The sequence below is a fragment of the Ochlerotatus camptorhynchus genome, unplaced genomic scaffold, assembly GCF_037179485.1.
Source record: "Ochlerotatus camptorhynchus isolate MF236.1 unplaced genomic scaffold, CSIRO-AGI_Acam_v1.1 ptg000056l, whole genome shotgun sequence".
Taxonomy (NCBI): Eukaryota; Metazoa; Arthropoda; class Insecta; order Diptera; family Culicidae; genus Ochlerotatus; species Ochlerotatus camptorhynchus.
Window position 1 is genome coordinate 2595325 of NW_027040546.1, and position 22104 is coordinate 2617428.

The 22104-nt window shown below is 39.0% G+C and overlaps 1 protein-coding gene across 6 annotated transcripts in view; it reads left to right on the forward strand.

The window, feature by feature from the left end:
* CASK (peripheral plasma membrane protein CASK) overlaps nucleotides 1-22104 on the forward strand; it is a 225635-nt gene that overhangs the window by 203040 nt on the left and 491 nt on the right. For 4 of the 6 annotated variants that reach the window (XM_065239567.1, XM_065239570.1, XM_065239571.1 and 1 more), the window contains 3 exons: nucleotides 12372-12494; nucleotides 12557-12679; nucleotides 12747-13030. In XM_065239567.1, the coding sequence (XP_065095639.1) occupies nucleotides 12372-12494; nucleotides 12557-12679; nucleotides 12747-13030 (530 nt within the window). The remainder of the gene's footprint in view (nucleotides 1-12371; nucleotides 12495-12556; nucleotides 12680-12746; nucleotides 13031-22104) is intronic. The other 2 variants (XM_065239572.1, XM_065239573.1) reach the window with 1 other exon arrangement.

The following is a 22104-nucleotide window of genomic DNA, read 5'->3' on the forward strand; positions in this document are numbered from 1 at the left end:
GGTATGCGTGGGCGTACTTTAGGTCGCGTGTAAAGGGCCTTAGAAAGTTTGTTTACAAATGCTTTTGTGCGCTTATCAAATGTTATGCCTGACATGTTATAACCCTCCAATCTGTACAGCGTTTTACAGGTAGTGCTGCACAATTTCGACAATACACGGTGATACTCAAAATTCTGCTTTGGTCACTCGTTTGAGCTAACAGTCATCGTCAAGGCAAACCATGTCAATTGTCAGTGGCATTTTTGTCAGTGACGAACATATGCTGATTTGCTTATAAGCTAAATTTAAAATGAAATTAAATGGCTTGAGGAAAACAATTACATGAAGACATTAAAGTGAACAAGCATCTACGCCTGAACAGCTTGGATAACAATAATGTGACTCAGAATGCAAGAAATTACCCTTTCTGTTACCAGGTGAATCTTTGTCATTGACGAAAAAATGAATGAGATTTTGACAAAGATTTTTTTGAGGATCAAGTCTATCATTGACTATGTGACACACAATTTTGTCAATATCGCGCAAAAGTCTGTCAATGACAGTGACAAATCTCAGCACTGGCTACAGTACTGACGACTCTACAGCACACAGTGGTCTAGAACTGTGAAAAGACGGTCAAAAGTCATTATCTCATGAATCTTGCATTTTAGACTAGTGGTGTCTTCAGATAAGTTTCTGCACTAAAAATTAAATTTAGTTTATACAACGAAAGCGTTCGTTTGCTTCACGAATTCTTTTGTTGTTTTCTGCAACGAACAATATTCGTACGTTCTAACAAACTTGATTTGTTTAAAATTCCAAAATCATTCACTTCTGAACATTCGTGTATTTTACGCAGCGCTGTCTCTCTTGCTACGAATATTTCTTAAACTAAATACGAATATATTCGTGTGAAAAAATCGAAGTAATGAAAATATTACGAATCATCCGTATACTCACAACAAAGTTACGAAAAGCCACGATACAAACATGAACATTTAGTTGGAAAATAAAATTTTCTTATTTGGAAGCCATTTTAAAAACTTTATTGAATATTGCATCTTTAAAATAAAACCATCACATACCAATGGTCAGGCATGGAAAATCATTTACATTCATTTTATGCATTCATTTACATTCATTTGCCTATAACTTTTTTCACCAACAGCGTTCCGCAAAATAGTGTATGGAGCTTTTGTAGGTTTTGTTATTAGCTACAACTTTTGTCCATAACTCAAATCTGTATCTCTTATGCATCACGAACTAGAGCGAGCAAAGTTAACAAAAGTTGTAGCTAATAATAAAGCCTACAAAAATTCCAAACATTATTTTGTGAAATTCTGTTGAAGGAAAAAGTTAGGGACAAATTAATGTAAATGAATGCACGAAATGAATGCAAATGATTTTTCATGCCTGCCAATGGTGGTTCTTCCAATCTGAACCAGGAGCATCTGAAAACCGCAGCACGAGCCAAAGGCCATATCATACGCCACGGCAGCATCTCTCCGAAGAACAGCCCAACGCCTTCCCGACCAGTCGGTGGAACGGTCTTGCTAAAATATTTAGCCTTGGGGATTTGTTGAGTCGGCTGTGTCCAAGATCAGAATACGGTCTATGCCCACCGAAAAATTCACGTCGGCTGCTCTTTTGTCTAGACAACGATTGACAGGCTGTGTATATTTAAAAAAAAAAAACAAGGATTAGCTCCACTAAAAATTCCAACACGATGGTAATTACTCACTTCATCAGGGACCGTGGGCTTCCCTATAGTCCTTGATGAAAGCGTATTTGTCGCATCCATTATCTTGATCGCTCTCAGGTAACCATGGTCAGCGCCAGGATGGCCATAGCTTTTGACTGGACTCCCAGCTTGAGCCATGTTTGCTCCTCCGTGGTGCGTTTTCGACGCCGGGATCGGACCAAACAAAAATCAACACTACACTTATACAGTCCAATGATGATGTCGAACGAATCGAGAAACTTTCGCTCACAAATATATTTTTCCTACTAGCTGTGATTGTACTTAAAAATATTCGTTTCACATACGGACTGTTTCATAATCAGAGTTGGTTGGAAATGCTAACATGAAGCTTTAGTGTGATGATTTATTAGCTAGAGAATGATCTTTAGAAGAGGGTAGGTGGATAGTTCCGTTAGAGTACGGCAGTATGAAAATTGAATAGAAGTTGAAAATGAGCGAAGGGCCATTAATGCGACAATTTTTGAAGATAGACGCACATTTTTGCCTAATCCGTACGATGTACGCGGAGACTTGAAGTATGTCTCCAAGTCTACAGGCTGTGGAATTTTTTTCCAAAAATTCCATATTCCGGTTCGGTGTCTTCGGCAAAGTTTTAGAAAATATCAAATCAAGAAAGCTTGCTCAATACACTAGGTGGTTATTTCTTCATCTCATTGAAATATCGAACGTTTCTGGTGGAAAACCTCCTAATAAAAGTTTCTACTTAATAATTATTTTCTTTAAACTTCTACTGGTTTGAAATGTTCTACGAAATTGTTCAAAACATTAATACACATAAGTTTGATGAATATCATAGCATACTAAATCGCTAAAAAATGTGAGTTAATATTGGTTTTGCTCCAAAAATATAATTTTTAGCCACATAATTACGATTTACTACCATTTCCCACCACATCCCACAACAAAACCAATAGGAATAGAAGTATTCTTAGTCCGCATCGTGCTCTATTGCCGTGCGGATCTATTTGCTTTTTGCTGAAGGAAGTGTTACTACTACCTAAAGCTACAACAAATTTAAACAGCACTTTTCAGTGCCCAACCTGTAAAAATTTTCTACCTTTTTCAACTCTTATTCCCTTTCGATCCTTGTTTGGACCCTACCCGAGGTAATCCTTCTTGGATATCGATTTGGAAAATTCCTCTTCGATCCTTCAGATTCTTATAGTAATCTGCTTGGAAGTCGATTTGGATAAAAATTTACTGCCACCGCCGCGCCTAAACGCAAAAGAAAGGGGCAAACTCTTGATCCCCCTTCTGATGAAATTAATTTGAGTAATCAATTTGATTTGCTCACGGGTGATGAGAATGATCTATCATCCAAGAAAAATTCTAGTAAACTTTCCCGACTTAATGCCAAGAAGGAAAAGATTCCCCCTATTGTGATAACCACTTCCGATTTCCATGCTCTTCGCATGGAACTTTTGAACTTCGTGAAGGTTAAGTTTTCACTGCAAATTGGACGTCGGGGTGAATGCCGTGTATTGGCTGACACCTTGGACGGATTTAAATGTCTTCTCAAGTATCTTACTGAGAAGAAGCACAATTTTTTTTAATTACGACACCAAAACTGAACGTGTGTTTAAGGTTGTCATGAAAGGACTGCCCTGTGGTGAATCCTTGGATGAGATCAAAGATGAACTGGCAAAATTACTTGGAGTTGTGCCACTCCAAGTAATCAAAATGAAAATGAAATCCCGTCCTGGCGATTTGCGCAACGGGATTTCTAATGATTTTTATTTAGTTCACTTAAAGTCTAGTGAACTAAACAACCTTAAGGCCTTAGAAAAAGCTAGCCTTATGCTCCATGTCCGAGTGAAGTGGGAACACTTCAGGAAGACTGGAGGAAATTTCCAAAACATCACTCAGTGCCGTAAGTGCCAGGGATGGGGTCACGGAACTAAAACTTGCTACATGCCAGCTAAATGCATGAATTGTGGTGATTCCTCTCACGCAAAGGACGACTGCCCTGTGAAGGAAGATCCTAAGAAATTTAAATGTTCAAATTGTGGTGAAAATCACAAATCCAATTTTTGGGAATGTAAAACTCGCAAAGCGATCCTACAATCTCGTTCTAAGCGACAGGTAGGAAATGCTCAACGTTTCCGACCAGGTACAAATTCCTCTGCTATTAACAACGGTCAGCGAGGAACAAATTCTACATTCGTACCCCTAGGGACAAACATCACCTCTGCTTCAAATTCTTCATCTATACATCTCCTCGCTGCTAACAATGTTCAGCGAGTTAATGGAGCTAGCTATGCTGCTATTGCAACGGGTAGAAATCAAAATACTAACCAACGTAATTCTAACGGAAATTTTGACAATTTTGACTTAGGAAGCATTACTGCCCCTAAAATGGAATTTTTACAGAAATCATTAATTGTCATGATTTCTGATATGCTTAAATCTAACTCCATGTTTGATGCTATTCAAACTGGGGTAAAATTTGCAAATAATATTGTCATGACTTTAAAATTCAGTAATGGATTTTAAAGCATTAAATATTTTAAATTGGAATGCTCGATCTCTTAAAGATAATGAAGACGAGCTATTTAACTTTTTGAGAGTTCATAATGTGCATATTGCCGTTATAACTGAAACGTTCCTTAAACCTGACCATAAGGTTAAGAAGGCGCAAATTTTTTGATTTATGGAAATGATCGTCTTGATGGACCCTGTGGTGGCGTTGCCATCATTGTTCATAGACGAATAAAATTCTTTCTTCATTTGAAACCAAAGTTTTTGAAACTTTGGGTGTTTCTGTTGAAACAAAATTTGGACAACTTACGTTTATAGCTGCCTATTTGCCATTCCAATGCGTAGGCCAGCAAAAGAATTTTCGCAAGCGTGACCTTCAGAAACTTACCCGTCATAGGTCTAAATTCTTCATTATTAGTGATTTTAATGCAAAACACCGCTCATGGAATAATGCTCAAAGCAATTTCAATGGTAATATTCTGTTTGATGATTGTTCTGCAGGTTATTACACTATTCAATATCCAAACAGCCCAACATGCGTTTCTTCTGCAAGAAATCCCTCCACTATTGATTTGGTATTAACTGATTCATGTAAACTTTGTAGCCAATTGGTAACCCATGCTGACTTCGGTTCTGATCACCTTCCAGTAACTTTTGAAATATCCCAAGAAATAATTTGTAATCACAACAGCTCTACTTTCAATTACCATAGAGCAGTATCGAACATTTATGGAATATAACTTCGATCCAAGCATTCCTTTGCAAACCAAAGATGAAATTAATTATGCTCTTGAATCTCTGACTACTTCTATAGTTGAAGCAAGAGCTGCCTCAGTACCAAAATGCGAGGTTAAATTCGATTCAATTATAATAGACGACGATCTTCAGCTCTTGATCCGTCTTAAAAATGTTCGTAGGAGACAATATCAAAGAACACGCGATTCTGCCATGAAGGTTATCTGGCGGAATTTGCAAAAACAAATTAAAAAGCGATTCTCTTCCCTGAGGAACAAAACTTTTGAAAATAATGTTTCTAAATTAGACCCGAGTTCCAAACCCTTTTGGAAACTCACAAAAATTTTGAAAAAACCTCAAAAGCCAATTCCAGCGCTTAAAGAAGGTGGTAAAATTTTGATCACAAATTCGGAAAAAGCTCAGAAACTTTCTAAGCAATTCGAGAGTTCCCATAATTTCAGTTTGGGTCTTACTAGTCCTATTTAGAATCAGGTTGCTCGGGATTTTCTGAATATTTTCTCTCGGGAAAATATTTTTGATGATTCCTGGGGGACTGATTTGGACGAAGTAAGGTCTATAACTAAAAAATTTCAAAATATGAAAGCTCCAGGTGATGATGGAATTTTCTATATCCTCATCAAAAAACTCCCAGAGAGTACCTTGTCTTTCTTGGTAAAATTATTTAACAGATGTTTCCATTTGGCATACTTTCCTGATAAATGGAAAAATGCAAAAGTTGTTCCAATTTTGAAGCCGGATAAAAATCCAGCTGAAGCTGCTAGCTACCGCCCAATAAGTTTGCTTTCTTCAATAAGTAAACTTTTTGAAAAGATAATTTTGAATAGAATGATGCTTCACATCAATACGAACTCAATTTTTGCAGATGAGCAGTTTGGATTTCGCCATGGGCATTCAACTACTCATCAACTCTTAAGAGTTAACAATTTAATTCGTTCAAACAAATCTGAAGGCCACTCAACTGAGTTGCTCTTCTAGACATAGAAAAAGCATTCGACAGTGTTTGGCATGAAGGTTTGATTGCTAAATTGCAAAAGTTTAATTTTCCACTTTATATTATGAAATTAGTTCAATATTATTCAACTGACAGAACTCTGCAGGTAAATTATCAAAATTCCAAATCTAATCGACTACCTGTTAGAGCAGGAGTTCCTCGGGGTAGCATTCATGGTCCTTTATTGTATAACATTTTCACTTCGGACCTCCCTGATTTGCCTCAGGGTTGCCACAAATCTTTGTTCGCTGATGACGCAGGAATTTCCGCTAAAGGAAGAAGTCTTCGTGTTATTTACAGCAGACTGCAGAAAAGTTTTGATATTTTCTCTTCTTATTTACAAAAATGGAAGATTTCCCCCAACGCATCCAAAACTCAACTTATAATATTTCCACATAAGCCTAGAGCTTCGTTTTTGAAACCTAGTAGTAGTCACATAGTCACTATGAATGGAGTTCCAATTTCCTAGTCAAACCAAGTGAAATATCTTGGATTAGTACTTGATCAAAAATTAACTTTTAAAGATCACATTGAGGGAATTCAAGCCAAATGTAACAAATATATAAAATGCTTGTATCCTCTTATAAACAGGAAATCCAATCTTTGCCTGACGAATAAACTTCTAATATTTAAACAAGTTTTTAGACCGGCCATGCTTTACGCTGTGCCAATATGGTCTTGTTGTTGCACTACCAGGAAAAAAGCACTTCAAATGATTCAGAACAAAGTTTTGAAAATGATTTTGAAGTTGCCTCTCTGGTACAGTACTACCGAGGTACATAGAATTTCGAATGTTGAGACTTTAGAACAAATGTCCAACAAAATAATTAATAATTTCAGGCAAAAATCGGTGCAATCCTCAATTGCAACGATTAATTCCCTTTATACTTAGATAAGATTTAGTTTTAGTTTTTAGTTTTAAGATATCAACCTGTTTAAAATACTGAATTGCCAAGACAGGAACAATGTAAAAACACTTAGCTATATATCATGACAATTAAGGCTGGTAAGGTACAGTAGCAACTGGAGCACCTAGGTTAAAATGAAATGTAATTTATTTTGAATTTGGAACAAATAAAGAGTTAAAAAAAAAACTTCTCCCATTATGAAAACGCCTCGTTTTCTCATGACAAAATTACGAATTTCCGTGCACAAAACGCACAAAATTTTTGGTTTATTCAATAGATAATAGAAAAAGCAAAAATTTATTGGAGGAATTTCTTACTAAAATTTTCTATTCACGAGATTTTTGCAATCATTCATATAAATTCAAGAGTGTTTTGCTTTTTTTCAGCGTCCTGGATAAAACATTACCTTAATTCGAAGTGTTTCTGGTTAATTGACAAGGTCATGTGGTCATTGCGAGAATGTTTATGTACTACCTCAATACTGTTACGTATTTCACCATAAACGTTTGGCTTTTGGGTACATTATCAAAGAGCTTTGGGGGTGATGGGGCTGGTAGCAAGGCGAGCGAAAGTTCAATGAAAATTAATTCTTAAACAACAATAATTTATGGTGGTCCCGAAAAGCCGTGATGGTTGAGTAATGCTGAGCTATTAGGGTGTTCAACACGGATGAGACTGGCGAGCTGTATGTTGTTTGAAACGAGGGTGACGCGCTTGGCATAGAAGGCCCACAGCGACTCACGAAGAGCAACTGAATCCGATCAGTAGCGGTGCGGCTTCTTCCGCCTTCTTCGGTGAATGGACGCTCTGCAGCCCACAGCTGCTTGCGGGCAGCCTTTCGTTGTGTGCTGGAGAACAATGTTCAACAACACACGCCGAAAGCACTGCTGCTGCTGCTGCTGCTGATGACGACCGACCGGACACCACCACACACGGTGATTGAATTAAGTACCGTTCGGCGAGACCGGATGGAATTCGATTTTCAAATCAGTGTTAAGCTAGGTTTAGACTAAGCAAGTCAAATGATCAACTCATTTGAATTCAATTGGCTTGAAAAGTTGAGCTTGGTTCAACTTTTTTCAATTCAAGTGAGTTGATCAAGTCAGTTGAATGGAATGGTTTACACGTTCAATTCCCGTTGCTGCGTTTGAGTACGAACGATGTTTTTCAAACGCTGAAGCAAGCGATGTTCGAACGTAAACATTGCACTCATGCTGGGGTGCAAGTTTATTTGCCTGAGTGCATGCGTGAATATAGAATGAATGCTCAGGTAAGTGCAAAAGCCTTCTTGCACATCAGTGCTATGCTGCACCTTGAAGACTGATCAAGACGATGGTGAGGTTGGAGGATCGTGCACAAGTATATTACACGGACGGGGATTGCAGCTCAATTTTGTGTTCGCTTCACTCGGGAGTGGGTAGGGTTTTACTCGTCGATCATGTTCTTGCAAATTTTCCGGAAAATCTGTAGCAATGTGGTTGACATTTGATCAAATTTGGGTGGACTTTTGCTCAATTGCGGATGGATACAATTTTGCGGTATTTGAGTGAAGTAAACTTGAATTTAAGTAGCATTTTTTGAACGTGTAGAAATAGACAACAACCAATTGACTTCTCGACGCAAGATATCAGCTTCAATCGACCAAATCGATGCGACGAAGAGACTGCTGGCTGGCTTTCTTTTTCTGTTAAAGTCGAACAGCTTCGCAGCATTCTAGAACCTCAGTCGGCGTGCACAAACAAATGTTCAATCGCTTGTCTCTCTTTCTCCCGTCGCTCCATTGGTCTTCCTTTCAAGCTTCGGTGAAACGGATGAGCGAAAGAGCGCTCGACTTTGATAGTTTTTTCTTTCATGAAACACATCAATTTATCATCATGACGTATAAGACGGAAAATGAAATAACACATTTAAAGCATTTCTCACGTGAAGATTACACGTAATATTTTTAACTTATCTTCCATCCATATATTTATCTAAAAAAAATGATCAAAAACGGGACATAACGCATTTTAAACAAATTGAAAGATCGGTGATAGAGTGTTCGTGAAAGGGGATTGAAATCCATAATGAGGTTCGTTTAACTAGAAAATCGACGTTAGTTACATTGAAAGCGATGAGCAAAGCAACGACGAGAAGTTCCACAGCCAGCGTTTCCTTCTAAGCGTGCTTCTTTTTCACTATCATTTCTTGCTGATAGTCTAGCTAGGCGTTATAGAAATGAAGCGTCGAACACGTATGTATGAGAGAAAAAAAACACGAGTTCATTTTAGAGCTTCGAAAATGTAGAGCCCTGGCTAGTGTATTCGTGTAAAATCGATTTGTTTATTATTTTCAACCACGAAATCAGCTGTCAAAATGTTCGACTTGACAGCGGTTTGTTTTTTTTTTCAACCAGTGAATCGCATGTATTAGTGAAACTAATCACTAATACTAACGGTGATAGAGAACTCTATTGAAGCGTTTGCTGTAATGCCATCTAGGGTCTATTTTTCATTTGCCATAAATTTTAGATGTAATCACAGAGAACAGACGTTATGAGGCTCGAACAAGATTTCTCTAAAAACTAGTGTAAAGATTCCTATTCGACTTAAGCGCCACTAACGACGACTTCCCCACCTAAAACCCCTCTTTGACAACCTGATGGTGCTGGCGTTGCACAACTTACACTAGACACTACGTGCTGGTAGCGCCAAGTTGGTCGAAAAAGAAAAAAATATAGAGGAAATCAGGAGATGCTAGCGCCACGGACCGGCGATGTTCCCACTTATCTTTACACAAGTTTCTGATGGAAGTTGGACGTCTGTTCTCTGTGATGGAACTATGGTCTTCATTTTATTTCAGCAATATTATCTCCCAGCAGACGCTCTGGACAGCAATTTCAACATTTACAAAGGAAAATCTACATTTGCCAGCAACACTGACTGGGTGAATCCTACACACTTAGATTTTTTTTACAGGAGTCAGTATTTTTTTACTGGGTATTTTGAATTACCGAAAAACTCGGTTAAAATTCAGATGACCGTTATTCGTAAAGATTCGATAAACTCGACAAATTTTATTTTTCATCATTAAACGGGGTAAGTGAGTCTTTAAATTTTCGTAACACATTTTCGCATCTTTGAATTTTTCACCGAACAGTTCCGCAATTCAAAAACTCGGTAAAAATTACTGACTGGATAGGTGTGTATGGCTTACCTTCCCTAATAACTTAATTCCTAAATTCCCGAGACATTTATGAGGGGTCGTAGAGTTCTCTGCATCTCTTTTAAGTAAATGTTTGATTAACATACCTTTCCTATCCCTACCAGTTGTAAGGACGTGGCCACCCAAGCAACATTGCAAGTTTTATCATGGTTTTATAGCAGTCTACAAGTCTAAATCATGGTCTACAGAACCCTAATAAAATCCAAATTGTTACTTAGGCAGGACAATCCTTAACTGTTGGAGCGGGACATGTGGATAGTGATTATTTCCTATCGGTCCAGTAAAAGATATCCGTCTTGCTCTTAATAGTTTTGAATTCGTACCACCTAAGATATTGTGCAACTTGTTCGATGCTAATGCTAATGCGACTCCCACAATTTTTTTCTTTTGTATCCGCATCTGCCAATGCCGTAAATTTGCTCCTGGGTGGTATTTATCTTCCTCCGTATCATTCGGCCTGTGCCATTATTTAAATTAATATTTCTTGTTTTTCGTGGATAGAAGTAATGTATCATACTTTTTTCAAGAAGTGTCGCGTCACTTTTTAATAGGTCCTATCTGCATTGATCTTGTTTCTCTTCATCGACTGTCTCTTTGGATCGCCACGGCCGCGAAGCAACAATCTAGTATGACAAAAATGACAGGAATCGCTTTTGTGGTGGAGTTACGTCGCACAAGGTCCTGAAGAAACGTGCTTAACTTTTTGGCTCAGCTCTGGTACTATCTTCGGTCCCAAGCTAATCGATGCACCCCTCGAAACATAGGAAAATCCATGAACCCCTCATTTTATCCGTCAAACTTTCATAGCGAATCAAAACAATATAGTGTAGTACTATAATTTCGACTAGAATGGGGTACGTTAATCGATTTGCTTGGGACCAATAGCCTAGTCAAGTAGTGAGCCAATTTAAAATCGTTAGTTTCCAGGTTAAACTGAATACTTGTTTTTGGTTTTTCAATACATAGCGTACAATGCATGAACTGAAAAAAACTAAGTTCAACTTGCGAAGTAGAAGAAGTAGAGCATTTCAACATTTTCGAAATCGTTCTCCCCTTTTCCCTGGAGCCACCATGGACTCCAACATAACTTCTACATTTCATAAGCGATTTCCTTTTGGAAATCGCCCAAAATTCCTCTCAGCCATAGGAACTTTTCCTGGGAAACATTTAAACTTTATCTAAAAGTTTCCAAAACTAACTCCAGGAAAGACTTTCAACAATTGTACAAGTCTGAATCATTCACCGCATACGAATGTCTAGCACTGTTATAAATAGGATCAGAACTACATTCCAAATGATTCAGAAGCCATCGCCAAACTTTCTCCCATTTCCAAACTCATTACATTCAGCAATGGGGAAGGGGCATCCTGCACCATCAACCACAGCTACATTTCCACAGTTCCTAGTTCCGAAAAAAAAAAAACACATTGCAAACCGAAACTTTCTCCGGACACCGCACAAATTCCTTCCCTTCCGAAGCCATTTTTCAACTCCCTTGCCGGTAAGTGCTTTCACTGTCTATCGCTGTTCCACTTTGCACCACCAGCCCTTTTTTCAGCTCCGGGGGAAAAAAATCCCTTAATCATTACCGGAATCCGTCCGAGCTGGCTTCCGTTCGAAAAGCGGAAACCATCCATACTCTCTCGCTCCGGAGCGGGTCTCAAACTTTTCTCGGTTCGAATCGGAAGGGAATGCAAGAAAAAAAACCAGGATAATTCATTTCCGAAGAACACCATGTTCCACTGCGTGACCTACGACAGAAGCGAAAAAAATTCCCTCTAGTCACGATTTTACCGGCTCATTAAAAGGCTTTCGCTTACATCAACGGAGGGGGCGTGGGTCAGAACTATAACGGCAAGAGCCATTTGTACAATGGGCGAAAATAGTTTTTTGTTCTAGTTCTTTGTTTTCCGGTGCGGCGCCTGTCCAACAGCTTGTTTTTTGCCGGAATTTCTATCCTTTATGGTGTAATTTAGCACCACGCTTCGTTATTTGCCTTCTCCTACTCGATTGCACCATTGAATCTTTCGTTAAATGGATGGCAAAATTTATAGTCAGACTTAATCACGTTTCAGTTTTGCATGGCTCCTTTCTCTTTCCAGTTAAGATGTGCATGGTTTGATCGGAGTTTCGTTCTGCTTCAAGTTTTTTCGCTAGAATATATTTAATCACTTCATCCAAGTTCTGCACAAGACATTTTATCTGATTGCTTCTACAAACTCGATTACGATTGATTGCCAACCGAAAATAATTGCTCCGTCTTGTTTCTTCTCGTCCCAATTTTCACCAAAAGCAGTTAATTGCTCAATATTTAGCCGTAAGAAGAAACAGTGCCGGGACAAGTACCTAGCCAAGCACAACGCCGTATTCGATCAACTGGATTTGGTGACCTACGAAGAGGTTGTCAAGGTTCCAGGTTCGTATGAAAACCATTTCCCACCGAAAAGTTGGTCAATACTCTTCCTCTCTTCCTTACAGTGGGTGACCCGGCCTTTCAGCGGCGAACATTGGTCCTACTCGGAGCGCATGGTGTCGGTAGACGTCATATCAAAAATACCCTCATAGCTAAGTATCCGGACAAATACGCTTATCCCATACCACGTGAGTGCAATTCCCTGCTCTGCTTGTAATTGATCCTAATGCCCTGTATATCTGTATCTTCCTCCAGACACCACCAGACAGCCGCGACCGGACGAGGAGAATGGCCGCAGCTACTACTTCATATCACACGACGAAATGATGGCGGACATCCAGGCGAACGAGTACCTCGAGTACGGTACCCACGAGGACGCCATGTACGGCACCAAGCTGGAAACGATACGACGCATCCACGCCGACGGCAAGATGGCAATCCTGGACGTCGAACCACAGGCCTTAAAAATACTGCGCACAGCCGAATTCACACCGTACGTTGTGTTCATCGCGGCACCGCTGCTGCAAAACATTGCTGATGTGAGTATCATTTCGTGGGTGTTTTATGGGTTGATTGATTTATCTTTATTAAGGAGGCTTTCAGCCTGAGGCTGGTTCTCCTCCAAGGTGTTTTATGGGGTGGAGAGGTGTTTGGGAAGGGAACGAGCTGACAACATTGAAACACATCCATTTCATGTGTGAATCTTATGCTATGAACCATGCCTGAACACTATGGATTTGAATTGTGACACACTTTGATTCTATGTGCCTTCTATGGTTCAATATTCAGCAACATTCTTCTATATCGACTTCTACTTTACCGACTCTAAAAATTAATCGAAAAATATATAAAGAAACCTTCCAGAGGCCAGAGCTTTCACATATCTTTTTAATGGGTCTGATTTGGGATTCGATCATGGACTGTTGGGGTGTGCTGCTGCCGGAGTCTTCGTTCGATCTCACTGTACAACGATTGTTCTCATATATGAGGTGGGTTGATAGGAGAAAGTCACAACTCTTGTTTTCGATGTTTACCTTTCTGAGCAAGCAATTCACATCGTATTTAAATGCAAACCACGTTAAATCCATCTGTTTTGAACAGTAATGTGATTCAATGTGCAATACACTTGAATAGATCGTGCAAGATTTTCAACATTTCAAATTTTGAAACACTAGAAATTAAAGTGTATAACACATTGTACCAAGGTGAAATACACTTAAAGTAAATGTGATTACGCATTTAAAAAATCAAGTGTTTAAACACTTTGATCAAACGTGTGGAATTTTTTGAGTGATAGCTTTAACTCCAAGTCTACCTAATAAAAATGTTATGGTTAATTTGCTTAACGGGGATATCAACCAAACCATTTGTGGAATAGTTCAATAATTTGGGATATCGTTCATTTATGCTAATTTTTTTATTAGGGTGGTAGGCCCACACAACTTTTTCAAGACCTCTAGAAGCATTTCCAGGCCAAATAGCAAAATTAAATAAATTTCAGACCCAAACTTTTGCTTAGGTCATAAGTAATATTTATCGATACTCTTTGTCGACATTCTCTTTCGTTAATAACTTGAGCACATAAACGTTTCTTGTTGTGGTTATCGTATTAGATGCTAGATAAAAACTTCTGTTATCGATCTGAGTGCTGAAAATACCTGGGAATGCCGTTAGATGGCCGTGGGGATACAAAGAGAAAGTCGACGAAGAGAATCTGTCAAGGTTACTTAGGACCTAATGCAATGTTCAGCTTGAATTGTTTGTTATAATCAATAAAACTGTCCATGAGACAGTTGAGATCAGCTGACTTTTTTGTTTACCAAGAACTTATGAATTTCTGCTTTGTTAATATTTACATTCAGCACCATTAAAGCAAACCCCACACGTATCAATATATTGACGCGAAGGGGAATTATTGACATTAATATTGATGATGTGAATACAGAAATATTGTCAATACCGATGTATTGACGTCAATATTGAATGTATTGACAATACGATTATTGTCAATAAAAGCAATCGTGTAAAGTCCACATAACACCAGATCACTCACACACTCTAGATTTTTAGCTGTCAGTTCCACTGAGAAACGTCTCTTGGATCACATTATCATTCACATTTAAGCTAAAAATCGACCATTTTAAATCTCGCAAAATACTTCAAAATGACGTAAACAATCGTTTAATCGTAAATCATTTATGCATATCGGAGAAGCTCGCATCTGATCGATTTGTCATTTGGCGGGGAACTGCTCCTAGGAGAAGACACGTATTTTTTAGGATTGCATAGGTCTTTTGCAAGCCCCCGGCAAGGTTACATTTATAACCTTTGTTTCAAGTACCCACTTGCAAATAGTAGATGTCGCCGCACAACGTAAACAAAGGGATTTTCCTTCTCTGCCGCAACGGTATTTCTCTATATGTGAAACCAACATTTTGTTCCACCATGTGTGGATGTCAAACAACATGCAAGAATGCCATATGAAAAGAGCGAAATGATTTTCGAGGTGAAATGAAATAAATCCAAACGAATTGAAGCCGATTAATGGTGGTTCGTTTTCTTACATAATAGAATGACAGTACAACTACTTTGCATTTGCATTTAAGACCTTCGACAGATGTACAAAGAACACCGTCGTACTAACATTGTACTCATTTATACTAGTACATTTTGTAGTACAAGCAGCTTATAATTAGTACGCTCTTACTCGCTGCAATTCCATTCTTTCTTTGTTCATCATTGACGATAATAGAAATAGCATATAGTGTAGAAAACACTGAAAGTATCCTCGCTCAGTTCTCATTTGTTTCGATTAATTCGATGACAATAACATATTTTTTTTTACAAACCACATGTTTAAGCATTTGGTTCTGCACTGCTCAAAAACGTACGAGGTTACATAAAAAAAAGTTTCATAAATGATTATGAATTATGATTATGTGCATATGACTGAAAATAAAAACGACATTTCTCGCTGGCATCACTGGCCTTCCAATGTCACTAATGTCAATTTTGACGTTGGTCGTTACGTGTCCCACACGCGAGTCCCATTTTGTTAGGCACGCGACAATAAGATGAATTTTAAACTAATATTTTATTTACTGTACATCATATCCACATTCGCCCTATTCAGATAACACCTCTGAAATTCGTGAGTTTGACAGAACCACCAGCACCAAATTTTCGGGGTACACAGGACATATACTGCAGGTGTCAAGTTTCCCCCGAGTTGGTCTTTTGGGAACTGTTGGTCAGGGGCATAACAGGAGAAGATCAGGGGCATAAGCGCCAACTTAACGAAGCACTTTCCCCTATAGTCGCTATATTCATAGTCTGGCGGATAGAATTTCGATCTATCAAAAAGCGGAACCAATTCAATATACATTAGACCTACAATTGAAAAGGTACTATCAACTTTTATAAACAAAACGTTGATTATTCTTTCCTCGCCAATCGAACGCAAATTACCGGCATCATCGGATAGGGGAAACGTTCCTCAACCTAAAGATGGTGTTAGTTTGCGTAGACGAGCCTTGAGTCACGAGAAAAAGGTTTCCGAAGTTTTGTTCGCAATAGCTGATGTGCTCTTTTCTGTTGTTGGTCGGGATTTGCTCGATTGGTTCTGCTATTCGAAAGCTCAATTTGTTCCCGAGATTCTATCCGCCAGACTATGAATATAGCGTCTATACTTTCCCCCACCCCGGAATAATTTGCGGATTCCCATATGTAAACTACAGTCCTTTCTCGATTTTTTCAGCTCCCGATTTTGTCTACCCTTGATTTTGTGTACTCCCGAATTTGTCAACTTTTTTCCCCGATTTTGTCAGCCTGAAGATTTTGCTGAACTTTTTTTGATTTTTAAGCATGAATTCTCAAGCATTTCGCTCCAAATTACACTTAATTGTTTTGTCGAGGTAACTCAAATAAACCTCCATTATTGCGACACTGCACAGCTGTATCGAGTCCCTCCCGATAAAGGTAACTAGGTGGCGGATAGAGCTGGGAAGGCTGCAATACAAGTTATGGGTAGATACCCCATTCAAGAAGAAGATTTCGTGATCGCCATATGCAGTTGCTACGATGGAGCAGTTCCACGAGACGCTGGTTGGACTTACCGATGAGCTCTGATCGAACGAAGACCGGTAGTCATCGGAGGAGACTTCAATGCTTAGGCAGTGGAGTGGAGAAACAGATGTACCAACGCAAGAGGGCACATTCTGCTGGAAGCTCTGGCGAAGCTGGAAATTAGGCTGTTCAATAAAGGCACCACCAGCACTTTTCGCAGAGATGGACGGTAATCCATTATCGACGTCACTTTATGCGGACTGCAGTCCGTGGCTGGCGGAAAACATGTATTGGAGAGTGTGTGAAGGATATACCCATAGTGACCATCAGGCAATCCGATATGGCATCGGCCAACGGAATCCTGTGGCAGTAGAGCGGACGAGAACTTGCGACCTCAAGTGGAAGACGACTTGACAGAATCGTTAGGGAGAGCATGTGACAGGACCATGCCGTGGAAACTGGAGCTAAATGATAGATGGTCTCCAGCTTATTGCTGCAACGAGGCAATAAGCACCCTCCGCGCTAGTTGTCTCAGAGCCAGAAGACGTGTTCAGAGAACAAGAACAGAAGCAGACAGAGAGGAACGTAGAGGAATGTTCCGAGCACATAAACGAGAGATAAAGCAGAGCAAGTCAAACTGTCAACTGGAGCTGGGTCGAGACGCTGCTGCCAACGACGCACACCGTGTCGTGATGATGAAGATCAGAAATGTGCTTAGAGAACCTGAAAGTCATCGTGGAAGGACTTTTCTCAAAGCACGATTCAACGACCTGGCCACCTACAACGTACGGAGAGGCAGAGGTAGATAACGACGTAGTCACCAGCGAGCAACTCGTAGCAGTGCCTGCTGGATACACTCGTAAAACTCTTGGAGAGGATCATCCTAAACAGGCTGACGAAATACACGGAGAGTGAGCAAGGATTGTCGAAGAGGCAGTTCGGATTTCGAAAAGGAAGAGGAAAAGTGGATGCAATCCAGACAGTTGTCGAGAGAGCCGAGAAGGCGTCGAAATAGAAATGGAGAGGAGATCAATATTACGCTGTGATAATGATCGACGTCAAGAATGCGTTCAACAGCTTTAGCTGGGAGGCCGACTCTACTTCCAGAACCGGGTTCTGATCTACGAGCCAAATATGGGACAGAGATCGATTAGGATCACGGTGGGAATTTCACAAGGATCCATCCTTGGTCCAACGCTCTGGAACGTGATTTTAAAAAGCGGTCTAACACTGAAGCTACCCAAACGAGTTGAGATCGTTGGCTTTGCGGACGACGTCGTCCAACGGTGACAGGCAAGCCGTTAGCTACAACTTTTGCTCATAACTCAAATCTGTATCTCTTACGCATCACGAACTAGAGCGGGCAGAACTTGTTACTGTTTTTCAGTGAATGTAAAATACATTCACTGAAAAACAGTAGTGGCTTCTGTTCACTCTGGTTCGTCATGCATAAGAGATACGGATTCGACTTGTTAACAAAAGTTGTAGTTAATAACAAAACCTACAAAAACCCTATACATTTTTTTTTTGCGGAATGCTGTTCAAGAAAAAAGTTAGAGGCAAATAAATCTAAATGAATGCACGAAATGAATGCAAATGATTGTCCATGCCTGATCACAAGGAGCAAAAACACACTATTTTCAAGTTCCATTCAATCTTGGCTCGTTGCCAAAATTAGACCCCGTGCCAAAAGCGAACGGTTTTGTGATTTTGTTGCTAAATTCGAACGGTGGCTAAATCAAACGACTACTGTACAAATATTTAAATTAAATAAATGGTAAGCTCTCACCAGATTCGGCAGTTGTTTGTGACCATTCAACACTGATGACCATCATAATCACAGGTGTTAATAAGTAGGAATGAACTCACCAAATGAATCCATGAGCAATGTCAACAGAATGAAATTGCATGGCGCTACTGGTAATTTCATGATCCACTTTTCTTGCTTGAATCAGGATGATATCCACCTGGTACTATTCAACAGAATTAACATGTTGCCTCTCCTTGAATACATCGCGGTTCCTAGTGATTCCTTTTCTTCAGGGAGAATTTCCTGTAGTCCTGTATCTGTTATCTTTTTGTAATTTTCACATTGTAATCATCCAGATCAGGTTCAGCTAATATGAAATAAAACTAAAAGAGTCCCCAGGATCAGCCCTTGTGGTTCATTACACGGGTTTTGTTGAGAGTCACGGAAAGACAGCCGCAAACTTGAATAACTTTAGAAATCACTATCTCTATTAGAGTTGGTCAGAGTGGGTCATCGTCATATGGAAAAACGCAAACTTTACCGCACCAATCGAGAACAACCCTTTTTTGGTTGTACCATTTGGAGTCCCAAACAACTGTGCAAAATTTGGGGATGATTGGTTGTAACTCGGCTTTCCGCATTGAGTTTGAAATTTGTATGGAAATTAGTATGGGAAAACCCACTTTTTTGTATTTTTATCCCTAGAGACTACAACTTTGTATGAACCGTGTAACTAAGTATGTACAAATATAGTCCAATGCTTATCAACTTTGCCGAAGGAAGTACGGTGCTAGAATGTTCTAAAAAATAGTTATAGCTATTCAAATATTTATGGTTTGAATTAAACACCAAAAATCCCTTTTTCTGTCAACACTGCCGGTGTAGCAATGGGAGTCAGATTCCAAACTGAAATAATATCGGAGTTTCTTATCTTTCCGATGTGGTATGTTCAGATGAATTATTCAAAAACAATTGCTCAATATCATATGAGTAGTTCGAGAGGGGGAGGGGGGGAGTTAATAATATACCCCATCCCACTCACTCATATCAATAGGTTCAGTTTGATATAACTTCGGAGTTTGTTATTTTATCGATTTGGTATGTTCAGGATGAATTATTCAAAAACATTTGCTCAATCTCATTAGCGTTGTTAGACAGCGGGGTGGGGGGTAGGTGAGAAAAGCTTACTCTATGCAGTTTTTGAAACGAAAATTGTTGTAGTGTAAATATTTAATATCCACTTGTCGGTTCATTTGTTAGTGAGGAGATGTTGTTTGAATTATTAGCAGCTGGGAAATTTTAAATTTCTATACAAAGTTTTTATTTGAAATATTAAACTGCCATTCGGGCCACCCGCATATAGAAAACACAGAAGTAGTCGTACGCCAAGAAACAAAAACAAGAGAAAACGAAAACTGTCTTCACCAGTTTCGTCTCAGACACAGGTACAGTCGGATTTCGGTTGTTGGGCTAACTTTAAGTGGGCTATGTTTCAGTTGAGCTCCCAAGCCAAATGTCACTTCTAACAGTGCTGATTCCTTTTCGAAATTTCGACCAACTTCATGCAAAAACCGGCAAAAGAGTGGAGTAATGATACAGATTTTTTCAATGCGATACAACGAGTTGCTTCCTTGATGGTTGTCAACGATATGGCTGAATAAGGGGTGAAGCTAATTTCTGACTTATCAAGAAATCCACCCGATACCTAGTTCAACAGCAATATTTGCTTCAAGGGATAGAACAGCATCGAAAAGAGTACCCTGAGAAATCGTAGAATAGGGGAAATGCAGGTAATGTCGGCCTAAGTGTCCCTAATTTGGGCCCATACATAAATTCAGCAACCAAAAATATCCATTAGTATCGTCACAATAACGCGTTCATCTAGATAAAATTGATAAATAGCAGATTTTTAGCGATGGGCCCAATCTTAGATCCATAGGCCAACATTAGAGACATTGCCCCTATATTAAAATAAAATATAAAAATTATAATCCAACGAAATTTATGTGAATATATCTGACATTGTATATTGCACTGAAATAGTAGGGAAGAGAATGGTAGTACACGCTTTACAACTGCTCTTATGAGATTAAGCAAATGTTTTTGAATAACCCATCCGAACAACTCGAGAGATGGGAAACTCCGAAGTTATTTTAGTCTTTATCTTCATTGATATAAGTGAGGGCTGGAAAGCATACAGTAAGCCCCCCATATCTAACTACGCCTATTAAATGGAGCACATGTTTTTTAATACATCTGAACATACCAACTTGACAAGATCAGAAACACCGAAGTTATTGCAGTTTGAAGCCTTACCTCCATTTATAAGAGAGAAGGGGCGGGGTTATAGTTAGCCCCCGCCCCCTCCCTCATCTCTTAATATGTCAATGAAATTGAAAAATTGTTTTTGAATAATTCGTCTGAACATACCAAATCGATAAGATAAGATAATCCGAAGTTATTTCAGTTTGAAACTTTACTTCTATTGATATGAGTAACCTCCCTCCCATCCCCCCTCTGACTACACATATGAGATAGATCTATAGACTTCTCTGACGTTTGTGAATTGCACGAGTATTAGTGCACAACTTTGGGTAAATTCAAAGGTTTTCTTGCACTAATACTTATAATTTACCCCGAGTTCTACACTAATACTTGTACATTTTACAAACGTCAGAGAAGTCTATAAGGTGATCCAAGAGACGTTTCTCAGTGGAACTAACAGCTAGAAATCAAGAGTGTGTGAGTGATCCAGTGTTAATGGTGCTGAATGTAAACATAAACAAAGCAGAAATTCATATGAGCATAAAATGCCAGTTCTACTGTGATCTGTCAAAAGTTCTTGGTAAACAAAAAAGTCAGCTGATCGCAACTGGCTCGTGGACAGCCTTATTGTTTTTGAATATTTCATCTGAACATACCAAACGATGAAAAATTAACTACGAATTTGGAGTCTGACGTTCATTGGTACACCGGCAGTGTTTGCAGAAAAAGGGATTTTTGGCATTTAATTCGAAACATTGATCTTTGAACAGCTATAACTTTTTTAGGGGCAATCTAGTACAATACATTTTTGAGCAGAGTTGTTAGGTACTTCCTGGACTATATTTTAACGTATTTAGATGCATGGTTTGTGCAAAATTGTGGTCCCTAGAAATAAAGATGCAAAAAAGTAGGTTTTCCCATACTAATTTCCGTGGAGGCGAACCAGCCCAAGGCTGAAAGCCTCCTTAATAAAGCTAAATAATAATAATAATACTAATTTCCATACAAATTTCAAACGCAATGCGGAAAGCCGGGCTACAACTAATCGTCCCCAATTTTTTCACAGTTTTTTGTGACCCCAAATGGAACCAAAAAACATTGTTCTGAAAAAATGATCATGATGACCCATCATGAGATCATGATGACCCATCATAGAGATTCTCTATGCACCTATTTGGAGTTGTTTCGTCGTTGTTGGTGTGGTAGATCATTTGATCGGAACAGATAATTTGGAGATCCTCAAGCATCTATATACCTCAATATATTGTATTAGGTGAGGATATTGCACAGGTTGGTTCAGTAGAACAAAAAGGGCGAACTCCTGGAAAATTTGAAGATCGTAGAAAATCTTATACACATGGAATTGGAACACAAATCATGTACATAATCTCTATGAACAGACGTTGAGCATCTTATATACATCAAAATATATTATCAGTGAAGCGCAAAAACTCTATGAACATGTTTGGGTATGTCAGGACATCGCGCAGGCCTTAGTTGATCCAGTAGATCAAATAGGCTGAATTCCTGGCC